Source organism: Liolophura sinensis, chromosome 7, assembly GCF_032854445.1.
Source record: "Liolophura sinensis isolate JHLJ2023 chromosome 7, CUHK_Ljap_v2, whole genome shotgun sequence".
Lineage (NCBI taxonomy): Eukaryota > Metazoa > Mollusca > Polyplacophora > Chitonida > Chitonidae > Liolophura > Liolophura sinensis.
The window spans coordinates 42,440,675-42,463,001 of NC_088301.1; the positions used below are offsets into that span (position 1 = coordinate 42,440,675).

Sequence of the window (22,327 nt, forward strand, 5' to 3'; positions counted from 1 at the left end):
TAACAGATTTCTTTCCACATTGCTCCACATATGATTTCTTAAAAAATCTTAAAAAACAGAATGCAAATCTTTGCATAGATTAATATAAATGCACATAAAGTGGATACTTGTTATTTGACTAGTTTTTTTCCTTTGTGGAGAAACAGAATGGAGGAAATTTGCCCAGGGTAATTGTCCGTTACAGCTGTATGTGCATGAAAGCTGTACACACACAATGTTCATACTGCAAAGAAAACCAAAACTTCTGTGGTGCTCAAAGTCCCAAACGATTTTCCCACATAATATTCATCCTTTCATTGATTTTGATTAAAGAGTTTGCTTCACTGTTGCTCTGTCTTTATTTTGTGTGTGCTGATTTTGAATATCTTAATCATAAAGAAGTGTCACAAAAAATGTTTTTTGCTCATGAAAAATTGCACATCAGCCATGACAGGGAACTGCGCTACTAGCAATTTTCTTCAAGTACAAATGATAGATGTAAATCTTAAAGTACTACATAAATAAAAATTATAACTAAAACATTTACAATACTGTCTGTCTACAGAGCATGTACAGGTATATCTAAAGCCATGGTGTAAGTTTTTCAATCTGATCAGTCAGTTATATTTTAATAGTGAGCATTGAAGACACTTTCTGGCAGCAGTAACAATCTCTTAAAATATTGGATTTCAGAATGTACAAGAGATATTTTGAACAATGACAAATTTATGTTGTGCAAGAATGTGGTTCAGATGAAGGACACTGTATACACACTTCAGAACATGAGTGACAACCATTTGCGATGACGCTGATTTGTGGCACGACAGGGTCAATCTTCCAATTTTAGCATGGAGTGGTATATGGTGGACTGCAGAAAACCAATTAAAAGAGGATTAGATTGCTGTGTTTCACCTAAAATACCTAAAATACAAAATCTGCCCTTTGGTGCTGTCATCTTGCATTGGGATGTCACTAATGCTGTAATGACCTGTAATGTGTATTAACTTAGTTAACCATAAATGTACACTCTTGTTTGTGAATATTATTACTTGACAACAGTCAAGCTGGAGAAATGCTTCCCCTCGCCATCATGTGGGCCACTGCCATGGCTGCCATGGCTGCTATGGCTGCTATTACTTCTTTTTGTTGCGGGGCTATCTGGCGGGTGCTCGGTGTTTGCAATTGCCCAAGCACAATCCTTCTTTGCTCCACAAGACACAATGCTCTGGAAAGTTTCATCTCTGTTCAGAAAGGCTCCAAACAGCAGGTGCTGTGATAAAAAAAATTGTGTTTGTACATTAAAATAAAAACATATTAAATTAAAAATGATCTTAATATAGTACAAAAGCATCATCAGAAATAGCACTCAAATGGACAAGAAAGCTAACCCTGTAACCTCAGCTTTGGGGATATATGAACTTCACAGCAACACTGACATCACTTTGTGGCTGGATATTACTTAAGACGACATGTAGTAATCCAAAGATTTGAAAGTAACCACAATGGTCCTCAGGTGATGACATACCTCCCCTACCCTGCACCAATAAACCAAGTGCTTTTCTGTGTGTCTATTTTCATTCTACAATGTTTAGGATTGACGAATTGACTGAATTTGTTGAACCACAGAAAGCTCCTTTTTCTAAATCTGCAATGTACTGTCCCACAACACATCTACAAAGTTTAATGAAAATCTGTTGAGAAATTTATTAGGGGTTTTGTCAACATCTTGTTTCAATCCACTCCAAATTCTAATAATAATTTGTAAAATAACCCTGGGAATGGAACAGGAAAAACCAAACAAACCAAAACACCCAAACTCTATCTCTAACTCTCTGACACTCTTGCTAAGGCCACCGTGTGGCAGATTCAATTTTTTCCTCTCAGCAGAACTCCATTTTAGGCCCTGTCGAACATGTCAATCATGTCACTTACGTAATATTCAACATTCTAGTAACAATAACATGTTGAGCCATGAGAATATTGCCAATCTCCATGGTTGACTGCAACTGTAATAACCATGAGTAGGCTACACATGGAAGAAAATATAAGCTTCCCACGGCAACAACACCACAAAAAAAAACAAAAACAAAAAAAAAAACAAAAAACACGAGACTGACCTAAAAAAAACAAAACACGAGACTGACAAAAAAAAAATGGGTTTACTCAACTCTGGGTGGGTTTAACACTGGCAATTAAGGCTCCTTGTCCTAGGGTATTATCATTTGGGCTGCAAAGGGCCATAACTTTTCAAAGTATGTCACAGCAGTAAAGTTTCACATACACATGTACCTTCAGGTTTTACTGGCAATGCTTGCCTCCATTTCAAACTCTTGGCATAGAAGCGGCGACAAGAAATCACAACAGGTAATTAAACGACCTGCTGACTACATTACATGTATGACAAGTTGCATGACATGTCCGAATGTATTTTTCTTAAAGCAATCACACAATTCAATCACAAAATGTAACGTGACACTCAACTTATCCATCTTACCGTATTACCTGAAGAAGATGTCAAGATATTTTTAGACAGTTTTAACAAGACAGGGCTGCTTACTTACAGGTTAAAAATAAATGGTGTACCACACTTCTAAATATCAAAAATATAATAAAAGAAATTAAAATGAAGAGTGCAATCTTCTACTCTAATGTATATCTTGGTAACAATCATGCAACACTTGACAATGGGGAAAGAAACCATGTAGAAAATGAGTACTGACTTTATGTTTCAAGTCTAGAAAAAACACTACTTTATGTAATATATAAACACACACACACACACACAGAGAAAATCAGATCTAATGTCTGGGATTAGAAATTAATTTTTAGTGTGAAAGGCACAAGTGAGTGATTGGCCTATGTGTAAAGTTAGTTGTTACCACTTTCACACTGCTAGTGTACAAGCTGAATACACATACACACACAGCTGTGTCAATGGTGGTCGCTTTCTGGATGCTGTGTACGAGCATACAATTTGACCTCTTAAATTAAATGAGGAACACAGTATATATTTATTTGGTTGACAAATGTTGTACAAAGAGTTTTTGAAACTTAAAGCAGTTTATCAGGAAGGGGAGTCTTTTCTCAAGTTTTAGTATGATACCCTACATTATTATATATTGAAGCTGGAACTATACTCGTACAAATATTCCTGGCTTGCATTGTGTGATAAGTTTACCTACATCATGCCTGCAGGCAATATTTTCCAATAAAGCCCAAACAAATTAACTGAGGGACGAATTGTTCGGTCCTCTACACAATATCTGTGCACTGTGCAATTAATCAGCTAATATTTCATCTCTGTTTAGAAATGTCAAACAAAATCTTTTACCCTAAATCTGAAAATATTTTTACATTTGATCAAACTATACCAGAAGGTGGTTTATGTTATTGTTCTTTGAAGGTGATAAATACTTATAGTGGAATCAACAGCAAATGTGGACAAAAGCATGCCACCTACAACAACCCCTGCAGAGGTACATGTACCTATAAAAGGCCAGGGTGTGTGTGTACTGGGACAGGTGTGGGACAAGAGTAAACCATCACCAGTTAGGGGTTAGTTCTCCAGGCTATGCCTCCTGGGAATCAGCTCTGGGTCCTTGGCCCAGTTGAGCTGCGCCCGCTTCCCCAGACAAACTATACTATAAAACACCTCATCTCTATTCAACAGGGCCCCAAATGTAAAGGTCTGAAAAGCAAGAGTGGAAGAGTGACATGGGTTACTCTTGGACTGGAGGAATCATTTATTACCAACCCCATTACACCACCAACTAGGCCAGTCTTCAGTACCCAGTTACAAACAAGCAGTATAAGGACATCTGACCAAAAACTAATCAACACTGTCATCTTTTTAGCGATTCATCTCCAATGATTTTACCATTATTTAATTTTTCATTTGACATTTTTTTTAGAGCTGTGCATACAATATACCTTAATCTTTAACTATTAACGGACAGCTTTCAAGCTCTCTTGTATAGCCCTGTACACTATACATATATGTTTGGAAGCATGAGACGAAATGTTTGGAGGTGCAACAAAAGTGTTACACTTAAGAGCATACTATACGATTAAAAGCTTGCAACTTGTTTCAAAGCAATTCAGAAATCCTCTCTGAAGACACCAATGCCTATGGTCTACAACTGAACACTGTGTCCAGTGAGATGACCACATATAACATCTCATATACACACAAAAGACATATTTCTTAAATGCTCAATGGTTTCATACAAACAATATAAACTTAACACACTTACCATGCACATGTAATTTATTTATCCTGTATGAATGTTTCAGATATGCCCTCTGTTTACTATTTAGCACTCAGGATGTTAAAGGATTATATTAAAAGCATAAACCTCTTATTCATCAATCTTGATCAGCTTGACTACTAAGACCTACAGGTAGACATCAATATTACCAAAGATGAGACACAATAATGTTTATCTAACGTACCTTATCAGACCCTACTAAAGTGATCTCAATTGCCATTCCTCCTCCAGGCATCCAAGAATAGGGTTTAGCCTGAAAAGAACCAAACAGATAAACAGTCAAAATGGGTAATAAATTTTACATGGAGTTCAATATGATGGATCTAAGTAACCACTAAATTAAACCAAAATGAGGACTTGCCAGGACAAGAGTATCATGACCCCATTATCTTACCAATTTAATATTGGCAAAATCACAAGGAAGAGCCATAATTTGTTTGTAGAGCTGCAAGGACAAGAACTTGGTTGGTGTTTTATGACTGAATCAAGCACATAACTGATTGTAATCAGGATTAAGGGTGGGGGTCAGGTGGTGAACCAAGACTAGACTAAACCACTGGATTTTAGCAGAAATTAGGCAAACCTCCAGATGTGAGGTTGGCCATGATCCAGAGGAAGCTAGTGTTTGAACATAATTATTGGTCAATGGCAAGTGATCTGTACTGATGCAGTCCAGACTCCACACAAATAATACCACAGACAGTACAACAGAACACAGACGATATCAAATATAGGCAAATAATTTATTTTCCCTGCCCACGGGGCCTTGAAGACTGTAAACGATTGATATGGCACGGGGCCATCTGAACAGTCTTACATTTGATGAAGGCCAATTGTCTTCCCCGAATATGGCATGCAAGCGAGGATATTACACATGGGAAAGCTCATGTCAAAGTTTGATCGATTACCTTGGTCTTCTACACCATAATTGCTAACCACCATTGTATAAAGTGGAAAATGTTTGAGCAAGATGTTCAAAATTTAAATGAACAAAAATTAACCTTCTATTTAATCACTAAATCATCTCACCTTTTCGATATGGGCAATATCGCATAAAGGTATCACAATATTTTTTGGTGTAGGTGTTTTTGATCTTTCAAAGCAAAGAAAACTGAAATGAAACAAACAATGGCATCAGCAATTTTTGAAATTTGAATCCTACTTCTATGTACTTTGTATGTACTTTATATTTGAGTTTTTTCATTAGACAATCCTTCAAATAATCATTAAATGTACATTAAAAATCCTTCAAACCAATATTGGTCATTTGTTGTGACCTTTTGAAAGAAGCATAATCAAACTGCTATTCCTGTTTGTAGAAAAGAACAAATTTGATAGTTATTACTGTTCTATCTAAACTGTTCTAGCAATGCTGGAAATAAGGACATGCTCCAATAACATAAGATAAATATAATTTTCATACCTCCTGGTGAGATAGAGTCGCCCATTCTTGAAAGCTCCTGTAATAGACTTGTCCTTGTTAATCAATGTGCATCTTTTACCGCCATGCCAACCTGGAAAACAAATCCGTGGTAAAACAAGCAATGTCTTGATGCCGTCTCAATCATGAGGTTTCATACTGTAATACACAGACAGGTATACACTTGGGTGGAGTTTGAAAGTAAGCTCTTTCAATACTGCATTTCAACATGACTAAGGATGACATACTGAATTAAAACAGGGTCATATGTAAAATGAGTTCACTTTTATAAGAGACTGTAAATATTAGTCCCAGGTTCATTTGACAATGTCAGTGAATAATGCAGGTTTCCAATTAAACTTCCAATTGAACAATTAAACTTGTTCATACACAAGTGTAATTTAAATGTTTCAAAATTCTCAAGATAATCAGGAATCTTATAATACTACATTGAATGTATTTCTACAGCAAAATGATAGATTATCAATACCTGACACATACTGTTAGAATCTTACAATATACTTTTTCAAAATAATTCATAGAAATAAAAAATATAAATCAAAGTGTTACTCAACTAATATCGAAAATACAATGTATTTACTTTAGTATTAAGGTTATAATTGCTACACTTTGTCATATTTCGAAATTTAGAATACTTCCCAAACAACTTTTCCGTTACTAAATGACACAGAATTTAAAACATACAACCATCTGAAGTAAAAACATCCACAGGCAACATAAGAAGTGAACATATTTCACTGGTCATTACTGTGCATTAATCACTTCTTTCCTGCCTCTGTTATAAAGGTTATAACCTTGGGCTGAACTGGGCACAACTAAAAAAAATTCCAAACACAACAAAATTCTTTGAAATTTTAACAGGTAACATTTAAACCTTGCAGAATTATAGGATCCTGGCGAAAATAAAAAATATCAAACTACTGTCCTTCAGTGAAAAAAAAGTTTGGACAAACCTGGCAATGGACATTCACTCAGTGGCAAGGAGAACAGTTCACAGAAAGATTTGTCATCACGTGTCATGTGTTCCATCTGGGATTCAGACCAGACCTCATTCTCAGAGTAAGATTGCTGCTGAGGGAGTATATACTGCAGTGCACCAACACAACAGAAATGATCATTACAGGAGACCAGGTGTTTATTTCTGGGTTCAATACTTTGATCATTTATCTATTTATATATATCATTGGTGTTCACTGGCAAACTCAAGAATTTTCCACTGGCAGTCAGGAGGAATCCAGAGTGCCCAGAGCAAACCAGAGTGACCAGAGTGCCCAGAGCAAACCAGAGTGACCAGAGTGACCAGAGCAAAGCAGAGTGCCCAGAGAAAACCAGGGTGCCCAGAAAAAACAGCCAACCTTCGTTACATACCTGGCACATACATTGAGAATTAAATGCACAGCCATGGTGTTATGCATCTAATTACCTACTTCTACCGCATGATCTCTCTTTAATAATGGGACAATGGCATGTATGAGCTTAAATAAATGAACTAAACCAATTAACTGCAAGTTAAAATGGATAGGATCAAAAATAATTTCATACTGTACAGTCAGAACAAACTTCTATGATAATTTTAACATTTATCATTTAAAAGTTAAGAAATTATAAAACGGTGGTAAATAAATTGCCAAATATATCAAAGGCACATGTACTGTGCTTCAGCAAAGAAGGAACCAGTTCACTGACCTTATCAATCTCAGATCGTACACTTCTTTTCTCCTTCTCAATGTCTGTTGGCAAGGACAACCAGATTTTGTACACAGTGTCACGCTTTCGCTTTAGTCTTGGGTACCGGTTAAAGAAGTAGTCAATGACAAATAATTTCACTCCCAGATACAGCCCTGTAACACAAAATCTTGTAAGTTTTCATGAGACATGCTTGATGTAACACATTATGTCAAATTTCTATAGAGGAAACTGAAATAAACCCAATGTGATTTAGACTACTTCAAAATATTTATGGTATAGTGTTATCGAAAAACTTTATGGCGCAATACCTTCTACATGTACAAGTGGTCCAACACATAAACGCATTCAATAACCATGCACATCAATTCAGCTCTGAAATATATAAATCTACCCTAAATGACCTAAAATTTCGTCCAGGACAAACTTGCTCAATTTACCATATTCTGATAATTCTAATGATTCTACAAAAGTGCTTCAAGGGCTGGCTTGGAAGGTATTATGATAGCCTACTAGGAAAATGTATGTTTCAGCACCAAAAATGACATTTTATGGCATTAAGTTGACTTCAAAAATGCACTTTTTGGGGTGAAATTTGGTGTCATTTTAGAACAAAAACACTCCACACCACCATTTACATTTACATAAGCAATGCTTACCAGCCAAGTAAAACAGGACTCCAGTTTCAAAAATGAGGGAAAGTACAAATCCAAAAAAGAGGCCAAAGAAAAGGGTGCTAGTGGCTTCTGGCTGCTCCCAGATGAATAAGCTTTAAAACAGCAAAATGGTAGATTATCAATACCTGACACATACTGTTAGAATCTTACAATATACTTTTTCAAAATAATTCATAGAAATAAAAAATATAAATCAAAGTGTTATTCACCTAATATTGAAAATACAATGTTTTTTTTTCAGTATTAACGTTGTAATTCCTATACTTTGTCATATTTCGAAATTTAGAATACATCCTAAACAACTTTTCCGTTACTAAATGACACAGAATTTAAAACATACAACCATCTGAAGTAAAAACATCCACAGGCAACATAAGAAGTGAACATAAAACACTGTTTTCAGTGTCATATGATGATGCAGTCTAAAATTATATAAATTTTACTCTTGATCTAGTAATCAGTAAAATGCCTGTCTCAGACATATGCCGGTGTACTTGTAGCATAAACTAATAAATATAGAATTGACAAACTTACTTTTTAATCTTCTCCAAGCTGTCTGCCAAGGTACCTAAAACATTCTACAAGGGAAGGAAACACTTTCAAAAGCAGAGATGCACTTTGTAAAAGGACAGAATGGAGTTGGCATGGTATTGCCTTAGACTATACATATACATACAACACTTACTTGTCACACCTACATTTATACTGTGGCAATTCTGCCAACTGACTTTCATTATCTTTGATACTTGTAATACTTGTTCTTGTAGTACAACTCTAGTATAGCTGGTGGTAACACCTGGCTTTATTATTAGTGGTACTTGCAGTACATCTTTTTGGTAGTATTTGTCACACTAGTATTACTTGTGGTATCAGTCACATCTGTAGTACATGTGCCTGTAGTACTTGTCACCCTTGTGGTACTTTCACATGGCTGAGGGTACTTTTATTACTTGTAGTACATCTTTTGGTAGTATCTGTCACACTTGTATTAGTTGTGGCACTAGTCACATTTGTTGTGCATGTCCTTGTAGTACTTTACACCCTTATTGCAATTATATTAGTTGTGGTCGCGATCACATTTGTTGTGCATGTCCTTGTAGTATTTGTCACCTTTATCACAATTGTATTGGTTGAGGTACCGGTCACATCTGTTGTACTTGTTCTTGTAGTACCTGTCACCCTTGTCACAATTGTATTAGTTGTGGCACCCGGGCACATTTGTTGTACTTGTTCTTGTAGTACCTGTCACCCTTGTCACAACTGTATTAGTTGTGGCGCCAGTCACATTTGTTGTCCATGTCCTTGTAGTACTTGTCACAATTGTAGCAATCTTATTAGTTGTGGTCCCGGTCACATTTTTTGTACAAATGTACTTGCAGTACTTGTCACAATTGTATTAGTTATGGTCAAATTTGTGGTACTTGTTCTTGTAGTATCTGTCACATATGTGTAATGTTCTTTCAATATTATTCTCTCTAATGCATGTATTACTTGTCACACTTGTATTACTTGTAACACCTGACTTGTATTACTTGTAACACCTGACTTGTATTACTTGTTACTACATGTATGTTCTTGTAGTGCGTGTCACCCTTGTTTTACTTGTGATAAAACAAGTCCTTCTTGCTCTTGTATTGCTAATGGTACTTGCATTTTATGCAGGACTCGCGAGGCATGTATTACTGTATTTCCGATTTAGAATTAGTTTATGATCATGGGACACCTCTTTTTGTGGCTTACTATGTTGAGACATTGGGGACTGCGCCTACGACAGAACCAAGTTCCACATTTGTGAATGTAACAATTCAGAACGGTTCATGTGAAAGTTCAGCTGGGAACATGGACAACCGATTTCACATCTAGTTTTTGGAGTACCAGTAATACTTGATTCAAATTACTTGTGGTAATTGTCAAACTTGTACTACATGTTTCTGTAGTGCTTATCACTATTGCATTACTTGTAATGCTTGTACATGTAGTAAAGTCTCTTGTGGTATTTGTCACGCTAGTCAAAGGGAAGTAGGTACAAAGACTGCTTCCCATTGTGTTACTGACCCCAAACAGGGATTAAGTCTGTGCAATTTATGCCTCTAACTGGTCAATGACAAAACAAGCTTGATCAAACTTTTTACTTTCATTAGGAAAAAGACAAAAATGTGTGACACATCTTAAAATGTCTGCTTTGAATTTTACATCTAAAATGCTTACCTGGACTTTACGGGCCACAAATAACACCAAGTTGAACTTGTCTGACATCCCCTTTTCTTCAGCATCCTGAAAACAAGTATATTAACAGAATGCTTACAAACTCCTTCATTTTTGCACAGTTTCTCTCATCTTTCATTTCCACACAATCACTACAAAAAGCAATAAGATTCATGCATTACAGATTGTTCTATTTCCACCTGTCTCACCTTTTTATCTTCTTCCCCTGGATCCAGGTAGTTGAAATTAATATTCATTCCTCTGAAAAAATTGGAAAAAAAAAAGAAAAAAAAAAAAAGAAATCTGTCAGTTTTATTGTATCAGAATATTTTTATTTGGCCAGCATTGGGGAAATAGAGTGGATAAGAAAGGTGAACCCTTTACATTTTTTAAAAAATATTTTTGAAACAGAATTGAATGCTTTCCTGTAATTTTAGTGATTGCCTGTTAGGCAACAGGCCACAAGGGCTTTGGTCTCCCTGTGGTGGTCAGTCCTTTGTATAAGATGTAAGACAGGAATGCCCAGAGTAACACTAGTCCTAGTTTTACCATTTCTTTTTTTATGTCTTGTTCCAGGTGCTCTGTTCCTCAGTTACCTCACCAATAAAGTCAATTGTCACAGTAGCCGCAGACCACTGGAGATGTTCGTTTAAATGGAGCTATCATAGCAATGTTTTTTTCCATACCTGTGTCTAAGGTAGTTGATTCCAAGGCGGAAGGTGAGAAGGAAAAGCGTACATGGCAGGAAGAGTCCCTGGTAAACTGTATACATGTATACCTGAAAACACAGGTAAACAAACACTCTTAGACATAACATTGTACACATTTAATCTTTCATGTAAGTAGATTAAAGTACACATTCTAGAAAACAAACTCCACTTGTGACATACAGTGTAGTGACTCTATGCTCACTTCAAATGTATTTACCAGTTTAAGCAAATGTTTGATTAACGTCTTATCAGAAAAAAATTTAAGTATTGGCCTTAAAAGTATCATTTTATAAAAAAAAAAAATTAAACATCAGTAAAAAAATTAACGTTAAAAAAGTCTCACCCCAAAAACGAGCAGTGTAAAAGCAGGTGACTTCCAGGTCATTAACCTATGGATGCCTTTAAAGGTGTTAATGTATGGTGTGAGAGCAGTTTCTGCAACCACAAAAGGACAGGGTTAAGGCATAAACCAAATGATCGCGACGTGGTTAAATGCAAGCAGAGTGCATTTAAAAAATATTTTAATACAATGTATTTAATAAAATAGAAAATAAAACATTACAAAATTTTTGTGAACATTTCTTAACTGTTAACAAAACAGTTTTACCCATTTATGTTCACAATGCAGATGTTATGGGTTGAACATAAAGGCTATCACAGAATCTTACTTACTGAATCTCTTTATGTTCTCTTTCAGCCTGAAAAAAAAAAAAAATGTAATATCATTATAGACAAGCAGGTGATACCCCAATTTCTATTTAAAATACATTACAATTTTAACGAGTTATTCTTCTCACCTTTTTCTAGTGCGTCAGGGCGAAGGTGTACATTTATTGTTGTTTTTTATGCCGCACTGGGACCCGTTATACAAAGATAACATGGCTTCAAGCTCATTACCATGGTTAGATATGTCTCCAGTGTGTGTCATCACAGAGGATTCTCCTGATGCATCTTACCAGTGTATGGTTGCTTAAGAATATCTCATTTTTATGAAGGTAGTCTTGGTTAGAAGTATATCAAATAAACCAGACTCATTTCGGAGGAAACCATTGTCAAACTTCCATAATTTGAAGTGAAGTGCAGGGGATAAATTCAAGACTTGTCAAGGGCTAGTTGTATCCTGGAGAGACACATTAGATAGCTTGGCCAGTGATTCTGCCCCAAGTTAACAATGTACGTCCATTCCATAACAACAGTAGCCTGGTATCCCTTCATGTCTTACTGTTTGACAGTGAGTGGAGGCCCCTCCCCATCTTCTTCACCCTTAGGCTCCAGAGGTTCCAAGTCCTCCAGCAGCTCATACACCCAACCAAACACACACTCCCACAGCCTCACAGCCAGGGCACGTCTTGGAGGGGGTGTCTTCTGCGAAGGTCCACCTCCCCCATCAGGACCTTCCAACGAATTAACAACATATACGTTCATGTCTTTTGTAGTGAAATGGCTCTTTTATTCTTACAGATGTTTATTTGATAGTAAATAGGCATTGTTAGCACTAATTAGTCAGGAGGAGTAGGCTTATAGATTCATAATGGTGTTTTGAAAAACCTTTTTTCATTTTGAAATTTTTCTTGAAAATTTCAAATATGAAGGAAGTTTAAAAGTCAAAAATTTTGACTGATTATATTATATTTAAGTAATCCATAAACTTCCCTTCCATTCTACAGAAATTTGGTGCTCTTGAAACAATAACATTTTTGTGGTGATATTTAAGACATTATTGAGTTTCTGTTTTGTTTTTATCTACCACTATTATAATTCATCAACCTGTTCACATGTGAAGCCCTGAAATTGACCAATCATACCAATCTAGTTTTGTTTCTTGAATCAACTTGAATATGTGAATAAAAATTGCACTATAAGCTGCTCTTTTAAATGCCAACAGGTTGAGGGTAAGTGTAGAAGCTGGTGGTTTGTTTCCACTGCTGTGTTAATGAACAGAACAAGATGGTTCCTAGGACAAATGTGATTTGCATAAGGGCAACAAATGTATTGTTGTTTAACACCCTATTGACGTATTTTTCCCTCTTGCATTGTCTGTCAGTTTTCATGGGTAGAGGAAACTTGAGAGCCCAGACTGAACCATCTGTTTTAGGCAAATTACTGGTGAACTTTTCCCAAGTGTGACACAGGAAATATTGATGGTAAGTATATGGTCTCCGCCAAAACTTCACACAAAGCCAAACAAGAGAAAACAAACCACAAAAACTTTGGAACTGACTGAAGGAAAGTGAAGTTATTAAATGGAAGCCAATGTATGACCTGGGGACATAGAATTTGGTGGGAATGAAGAAGAGGAACTAGTAAATTGATGTAAACATGAACAGCGTCCAAATGCAAAAGAGTGATGTGCATAAGAAAGGCCTGTAGCAACTGCATCTCAACACTCAGAAGATTTGAGCTTGCAAAAACAAATGACAAGTGGCATCTGGCAGAACCACTTGCTGATATATAACATGCTCAAAGCATTTACTGTACATATGCAAGTAACATGTAAACATATTTGAGTCAGACAACAGAGATACTGTTAAAAACTGCTATTAGCAGGCAAGCCAGAGCAGCCCACCCTTACCATCTTGCATTACATAGTTTGTAGCTGGCTCTGCTATCTCCACTTCTGGCACGCTCTCTGTTGAACTTGACAAGCCTAACTTTTTCGCACTCAAACCTCTGTAAGACAGAAGCAATCCTGTTTATTGACCCAGACACACTAAGGGGTACACGACTTTCATGTACCTCTCAAGTACACGACTCATAGGGCTTAGGGTTAAAATGACAAGTAATCCATTTTGTGGTGCATACACTGAGTACACACTGTACATGTATTTCTTATTTGAAGGAGCTCCCTGCCCCAAAAATGTACTCATCTTCAAAATAATGCACATATGCTAGCGGGTCTATTTTTAAGTAAATTCAGGTCAGTAAATCACGACTTTTACTACACTGAAAACACAAAGATAGCTCAGCAAATGCATGATACTGTTTGTTTTTACTTCCACAAAAATAAACACCTGCATGCTCAATCACAACCAAACAGACAGTATAATGAAGACTGGCATTTTTTCTTGGCCATACAACTTGCTGGTTGAATCTTCACACATTTCCAAATTGGCTAAAATCTGCCATAACAGTGGTGTCATGATACCTAAATGTATATCCGCACAGTATGAACAAATGTGTCACAACAAGTGTGGAATTTACTAAATATAATAAATTGTGTCAGAAAACTGATTGAATCTACAACTGTACACTTGCATGGATGTTACGTTATGAATTGAATACATAACAATAACATGGTGTCACTTTAGACACTGCTTTAATATTCTTTAGTACTGTAACAATGGTGTCACAATAATGGTTGGATGTACTTCTGCACCATAAAACAAAAAGTGGCATAACATTGGTAGAATCTACATTGTACATGTACTTCAACACAATACACAATACAGCAATGTAACAATGGTAACACAACTGGTTGAATCTATTTGAATACCATAACAATGAATCCACTTCAGCAACTTAACCACGGTGACACAAAATTTCTTGACTTGACCTTATCACCACAAAAATGGTATCACAATATTGGCGATATCTCATAATTACCCACTGAGAGTGTTAAAATATAAACAACAAAACATTGTGATTTACTTAAATCAGAGCAAACTTACTTTTTCTTCTCTTCAAGTAACTGCAGGTGGAGTTGTTCACATTTCTCCTGTTCAGCCTCTAACTGTTCTTTAAGAGCATTAACTTGACTACTGTTTTCATAATCTTGAACTTGAGCATCTGTAACAAATGGCATATTGTTGGAGATGAAAAACAGGAATTTCAACTCACAAACACTGTACTGTAATTGAAAACTCCATGTAGACAACAAAAACTAAATTTGACGTGAATCTTGTATGATGGGTTTGTTTGTCCAATGATCTGTAGGATTTTGTGGTACCTAAGGACCATTACACTAGTTACTTATTTTAGAATATCCACATGTAAACAGCTATGCCATCAAGTGCAAAATACCAGGGGTCAGTAGCTTTTAGACATGTGTGTGCCCATCCACTTTAATCAAACTACATGTAGTTGAGTTTGGTAACACTATATAGTTACTTAATAGACAAAGTTAGGGTGAATCTTTGCGGTTAAGTGATGGACAAAGCTCGAATAACACTTAGTTACTTGATGGTGAAATTTAGAAGTAAATCTAAGTTACTTGTCTGACAGTTAGTGATGTTAACAGTTAGTTACTTCTTGGACATGGTTAAATGATGACAAAGCCAGAATAACACTAAGTTACTTGATGGACAAAGATAAGGTTAAATCTCAGTTACTTGACTGACAGTTAACTTGACATTCAGAAATGCGAAGGGTTCCTTGTTCATCTGCCCAGATGATTATAAATGTAATATCTTTTGACCTAAGGTTGAGAAGCCAGACATCATTCCCAACTGCATGACAAGAAAGAAACCAGGAGAAAGCTGTACTCACGAAGTGCCTGGTTTTCAATCATGACCGTAACAAGCTGCTCTTGTAGCTGAGTGAGCTGTGCTTCATACACTGTTTTGTCTTCAAAGTCCTTGTTGCTGCTGGTGTCATGGCTGCCAGCGATCACTTCTGAGACTGTGGAGAGAGACTCTGTGGAGGCCATTGAGGACTCGTCTGCTTCTTTCTGATTACTCATGTTGAAGTTCTGCAAACCAATGCGCACAATTCACAATTAGCCGATGCCTATCAGCTTCTCAAGCGCAGTAATTCCAGGGAAGCTCGTGAATCCTGGGTAAACCCAAAAGTGTATAAGATAAAACTTTTATCTTTATTTATTTGTATCTTTTTTTTTATTGTTCAGTAATTCTGCACTCATATAAGTTTTCACTTAAAAGATTATGTAGTGAACCTTTGGCAATTTACTGAGAAACTGTCCCATGTGTGAACTATAAATTTAAGTGTCAAATTCATGAAAGATGTGCATATGGCCCCACGGTCAGTAATGGCCGTTTCTAGTCAGGACAATGAAAGTGGGGAAATCTAGAAAGTCCCTGTTCAAGGTCTGGATTAAACATGCACCTTAGATATCTATAAACTTTATGACTTCAATAAAAACAGACGACAGAATTTAACAAACATTTCCAAATTGACCACGCTCCCAGATGTACATCAGTTGTTAATGCTTGTATTTCAATACAAGACATTGTACTCGTCAATACTGAATGTACTCAGTACATTATAGAACATAATAAAAGCATATTATTCCCATCTGTGCCCTTTATAGTTCGAATTCACATCATCTAAATGCAGGAAATATGATCCCTAGGCCAGGAACCCTGATTTTATTTTTTACTGTAAAAGAACAGACAAGCACCTGTTTTTCATTGATTCTTTGCCTGTTGTGTGACGTTACCACGGGCAATATGACATTTGAACATCAACACTGCTAGTCTTTGTTCTGTGTAAACATGGCCATGCCTCCTCACTAGCTCTCAGGTCTAGTCACGGGTTTTATTTTTGCACAAACAATTATTCAGTATATGGCTTTTGCACAATGAGCAGGCAACATATGTAGATCGTAAAGCAATTCCAAGGTCATCTACCTTTGTAAAATCTCTATGGTAACGGCCACAGTGAAACAGAGCTATAACTGTCCACAATAGCTAAAGGGTTGTTTTCTCACACCTGCCTTTGCTGTTGTTTACAAAACAGTAATATCATTAACTCATGCTGGGGTTGTGTTGGCATGATTAATTAATTAATTAAATCATTAAATTAATTAATAACAGAGTGTACTGTGCTTTAAACCGGGACAATACAGTAGAAATCTACTAAAATATCATTCAGTTATCCACATTTCCCTGGCGATGATGTCGTCAACACATTACTGATTTAATATCAAAATTGTTAGCTCACAAAACATTATTTCTGGCCGAGAAGACAGACAAACAACGATCATATTATTTACACATACATGTATGTGAAATGGCGGCATTTTCTTCACTGATAAAAGTGTCACTTCTCATGTTAGCTATCACTTTCATTACTTCATTTTGATACTTCACACTCAGACACATTGATGTTGAGAAGGAACCATCTTGTTTCATGACCGTCCAATCTGAGTTGAGCAAGATAACATTGTAATACTAGTTTTAATAGTCAACTTTAGAATTCCAAAGTCACGCAAGTAGACACATCATCATACACATACATACAAGCCTTAATATATTGCTAACCTCGACCAAATACACTTATCATGACATTGTCAAAATATAGTTAATAAATAGGATATTGCACAATGAAGGTTGAATACTGAAGATATTGGTTTTGTAAAGGGTGGAAATCTCACTTGAACACTATTTACAGTATTCAACCTTCACTGTGCAACATCCTCTATGTAAGTGGAGATAAAATGAAAAATTATACCCTCCTAGCCAAATAGGTCTATATACAATGTATACATGCACACTGAAGAGAAATGTGTAACTGTCTCTGTTATCTGTAATATCAGTAATATGACCAATGTATACACATATATGTGCTTTAAGCCTTTCATTAATGGCGAGGCACATGTGTTTCTGAAAACTGGATTGGCATCCCATCAAACTGGGGAATAATCACATTGTATTAATCTCTACCAATCAGATTGACCGTTTTTCTACATCCATTACGCAGTGAGGGTTGCCTGACAGCCTGTCCGTTTATCTGCAGAGAACAAATCCTTCATAGCTTACATACAAGGCCACAAATAGCAGTCTAACTTGATGTGTAATGGAACTGGGAAGAGCTTTCAAGCAAATCATCTGTGAAGGCCACTGTAAATAATTATTCTTTTAATTCACCTCACAGACTATGTGCACTAAAAACATATATATACATATAAGAACTCAAAAAAAAAAAAAAAAAAAAAAAAAAAAAAAAAAAAAAAATAAAAACACCTTGAGCTATTTTGTAATAAAATTAAAATTGGGGCAATACAATTGGCCAAAAGTAAGCCATCAACAAATAAGTGTCTGTCCCCTTACTGGTCTCATACTAAGAAATACAATGTGACTACATGTACTTCTTTGACAAACAACTGTTTTTTTTTTTTTTTTTGCTGTTTTGTGGTAGAACCAGGAAAATATTTTATTATTTATTTCCTTTAATAAGATCCTCGTCAGCAGGTACAGCAGTAACCCACATGTAATTTATGTGACACTTGTCATGCATTCATGGTATGTATATGGAAAAGACAAAAAGGCAATGTACACCTTTTCTTTTGCAGGGCTCTTAAAACATCCTATAGGCTATCTGGCTATCTGGTAACCAGAGTGCAATTAGTAGCTATTCGCATGAGCAGCAGGCTGAGGGGTGGGTTTATTGATAAAAAAAGGGGCCAGACGTACATATCACTAAAGAAGAATGGAGAAGGGCCAGAATCTGGCAGTTTCAGGGATGGCAATGCCTAAATACCTGGGCAATAAACTTGGCAACTGGTGTACGCGTACATATACATATGGGTATATCTGACAGTAACTGGCACCTAGCCTAAGGTGTTGTCGTAGTCACTTATCCAACTGAGTGAGGAGAGCATTTCATTTTTAAAAACGACCCCTGATGACCTACATGTATTTAACTTTAACTCCCTTTGTTACAGAAATATTCTTGTACAAGAGATTATACTTGATGAGTTAAATCAGAGTCAAAACCCCTGAATCATAAAAATAGGGTTAAATGATAAGGATCTAAACTGTGAAAAAAGAATGTAGCGTATTATAACTGCTATTGTTTGTTTCAGATGATACAGAAACAAACTTTCAAGAGAATAAATATTTTTCAATTTAAATTTCAAATACATATTAAACTCTATCTCATGTATCTAAAACATTTATTGGTCTGAATTTTACCAACGCTCACAGAGATTTTATTCCACTTTTTATATCTTATAAAGACTAAAAATCTGAATACAAGAACAAGTTTCCACATTTAAAATAGCGGTGGGCTCACGACCATAACTGAAAAAGCTCTGGCTAGTGTCCTTAAGGGCTCATGTCTGTATCTCACTCAACTCATTTGTGGAACAGAGTTGAGCCTTGTCACAGATCTCCATTTACAAAAACTACCATTAGTTCCAACTTGTGCCAATTCCTGTTGAGTTGCATTATTTCTCTTACACAAGTACTCCACAATCTGACGTAGGGGTTGGGGTAGAGTAGCGTTGGGTTTTAATCTCTAGTGTATGCCAAGTTTAAGCTTACTGTATATACAGTTCCAGACTACATTTATATCAACTTGAGCACTGTTATAAAACTGTCCTCCATACATGTATGTATGGAAATAACTGTCCAACACTTGGTGTACATACATGAACAGGTGTATACATACCGTCACCATGGTATACTCCCAAGTAACAAATATTTTATCCTCCAACAACAGGTTTTCAATACCTCTCAAAACTGAGCACATTATACAATGGAGAGATACACATACTAAGCAATAAAACTCATCTACAGCCTAATTACTAAAATACGAAATAACAACTGTTAATTGCTATACGCCCAAACCACTGTTTAATCCTGGCCTTATGTTTTCATGCACATGTTAAACATGACACAACATAGATAAATTATTTTAACTTACAGTAAATGACCTAGAATTTTGCCCATGCACACTCTGCCTGATTCTGAGTTCTACTGATCTTAGAAAGGTGTTTTGAGGTTTGTTTGGAAGGTATAAAATATGAATGGCATAAATGTAAGATTGAGTACCAAAAATAAAATTACAGTATTTGCCTATAAAAATGTACTTCTTTGGTTGAAATTTTAGATTCTTTACCATATGTGCAATATGACATGTTGTTAAACTCCAGTAATTTAAAAAAAACACTAAGGCAAGAAGCTAACAAAAAGAAAAATTAAGGAATCCTGCATGACTACTGCTACAGGTAAACTTTACATACAGGAACACCTTTAAGAGGAGAGGCACACCACGGTACAGACAGACTGACAGACAGATCACTTACATGGTAATCAAGTTGTATTTTTTCCCCATCCTGTCCCTTGTGGTATCGGGATTCCTCAGTGTGGTCCTCATGATGCTTGTCATGTCGGTGTACATGGAGTCGGTTCCGAATTGCGTGCTGAACACTCTTCATGGTGGCAAAACCGTTCTGTCCTTCACACCATAGGACAGCGTCGAGAAAACTTCAGTCCCCTCAGGGAACAATCAGTCAGCGTTGGTAGCTGGTGATGCTGTTTGGCTAGTGGAATGGACACCATCCAAGACACAGAATCCCTTCAAGATTGCTTAGCTTCCATGATTGGACAAGCCTTCACAGAGATTATGGGTAACGGTCACCAAAAAAAAAAAAAAAAAAAAAAAACAAAAAGAAAGAAAAGAAAAACAAAACGTGTAAGGCCAACGATATCTCACTTTCTAAAGATCATCCATTTTTACTCAAACACTGACAAAACAGTCATAATCACTCAACCATTTTAATGTCAATATGGAGATATCTTTTTTCTATCAAGTTTGTGATGTCCAACAATATCAACAGTGCTTAAAGGAAACGATCAATCTTTCTGGCAGCAAGGTAGGTGATATGGAACTGTGTATCGCTGTACACTATAGAGCAGACTGCGGTATGTCCAGAGGTTACAGTCATACATGTATGTTGGTACAGTGAATCTGACTGCATGTCTGCATAAATAGTGACATCCATACAAATGTTTGACATAACTTTATTATTTATATCACGAAACAGTGTCATATAAAAAGAGCCTACATGTATATAAAAAGTTTTTCAGTACACCATCAGAATACAAATATGCCATTAGTGGCCTCCACTATGTGAAATCAAGCTGTTACATGATAGCTGTATTTCATCCTGTGCTAAGATTCAACAGACACAGTCCTCTTTCTGACATAAACTGCTGAAAAAATCAATACTAGAGCAACGTATAAGTGCTAAAGTAAGAAACCGTACCCTCCCCGACTCCACTGTTTACCATCCCTTAAGACTCTGTCCCCAACTAATACATCAACTCCTGTTGTCAACCTGTCTCAAAAGAAGCCACAGAAATGCCTAACATATAAGACTATTCATCAAATAATTTTTTACTCTTCACAACTTAGTGAAACAAAGAGTCTTGGTTTAACATTTGTAGAAAAAAAAAAAAACAAAACCCTTAAGCATAATGCATATAACTCCTGTAGCCCCGTAGTGTTTTACTGGATGATGTGCCAGGTTGCATTGAGCATGCAGTAACAAGAGCTAGTAATATCATTTGTTAATAATTACATTCTTGAACTTGTGTGTTATATGTACAGTTATCTATTTATGCACAGGAATGTTGTTTACTTTATTTCACACTTAATTGGTAACTGACCTTTTACTAGAAAATTTAAGTTCCAACACCAAACATAATATTTTATCACATTTAATTGCCTCTCCTAATGCACCTTTGGGGGGTAAAAATTTACCATTTGTTGCCTGGAAGAAGGACTGACAGCTACCCAACGAATCACTTCACTGAATGCTACACCTGAGACAACACCATGGAAATCTGAACGACTGACACATACGACTGGTCAAGGGCTAGGGCAGAACCCACTGGTCTGCTTGGCCAAGTAGGTTCCTGTGGGCATGTTTACACATGAAATATAATATCTTTCTTACTTCACAGTCTTGTTTCCACACATATATTACACATAATATATATAAATAATCCTCTTCACCCTAATCCTGTAGACACCTATTTATTCAATTACATTATTACACAAATCTACAGGTATGTGAACCTATTAAGTCAATGTCACTCTGTCAGTCTGTCCACACATGTTCATCACATTCCTCCTTGCATGGTACATAATACATGTACTAAGTCACACTTTCAGTTTGCCCACATCCCTATTAGTTTACACTCACCTGTTCAGACAGGATGCACATGTAACAATTAAGCCACATTTTGTGCAAGTAAATGGATATTCTACATAGCAACATCAAGGTCATTTAAAAAAATCCATTTGATGAAATCACTGACTGATGCATACAACATGATGGAGTCAGTCTAGCGATTATACAGTCGAGGTAAAATACAAACATGTACATGTAAAAAACACCACTAACTCACATGATTATAATCAGAGCCATCAAGTTACTGCCTTGAGCATTATTTAAACATCAAACTACTGCTAATGTATGATGTGAGCAAAAATGTCCTGTGACAATCAAAAGCCAAATCATTTCATTGTGCATTTCAATCTCTTGGAAATAATGTATCCAGAGTAAACAGTTCTATGCACACAATCCACCTGGCTACGTCATCTACATGCACTGAAAAATACCTGCATGCAACAACTCCTAGTTTGAATCAATCTACGCAAGAAAAAATGAAG

General features: G+C 36.2%; 1 protein-coding gene across 3 annotated transcripts; it reads right to left on the minus strand.

Moving 5' to 3' along the window:
* Positions 1–755: 755 nt before the first annotated feature.
* Positions 756–20,255, minus strand: LOC135470201 (GRAM domain-containing protein 4-like). Of its 3 annotated transcripts, none has more exons than XM_064749011.1 (19): positions 19,953–20,255; positions 15,452–15,653; positions 14,635–14,752; positions 13,539–13,636; positions 12,189–12,360; positions 11,639–11,664; positions 11,310–11,401; positions 10,943–11,034; positions 10,466–10,517; positions 10,260–10,325; positions 8,586–8,629; positions 8,034–8,143; positions 7,375–7,529; positions 6,642–6,774; positions 5,671–5,761; positions 5,277–5,358; positions 4,432–4,500; positions 3,526–3,667; positions 1,114–1,249 (listed from the first exon to the last, which is right to left on the minus strand). In XM_064749011.1, exons 1-18 carry the CDS (start codon positions 20,082–20,084, stop codon positions 3,536–3,538), a joined length of 1,866 nt encoding a protein of 621 aa, XP_064605081.1. In that variant the 5' UTR covers positions 20,085–20,255; the 3' UTR covers positions 1,114–1,249; positions 3,526–3,535. The 3 variants fall into 3 exon arrangements, 2 of the variants coding, with proteins under 2 accessions (XP_064605080.1, XP_064605081.1); XR_010444379.1 differs by having other exon boundaries at positions 1,117–1,249; positions 3,466–3,667; XM_064749010.1 differs by lacking the exon at positions 3,526–3,667 and having other exon boundaries at positions 756–1,249.
* Positions 20,256–22,327: the final 2,072 nt, after the last annotated feature.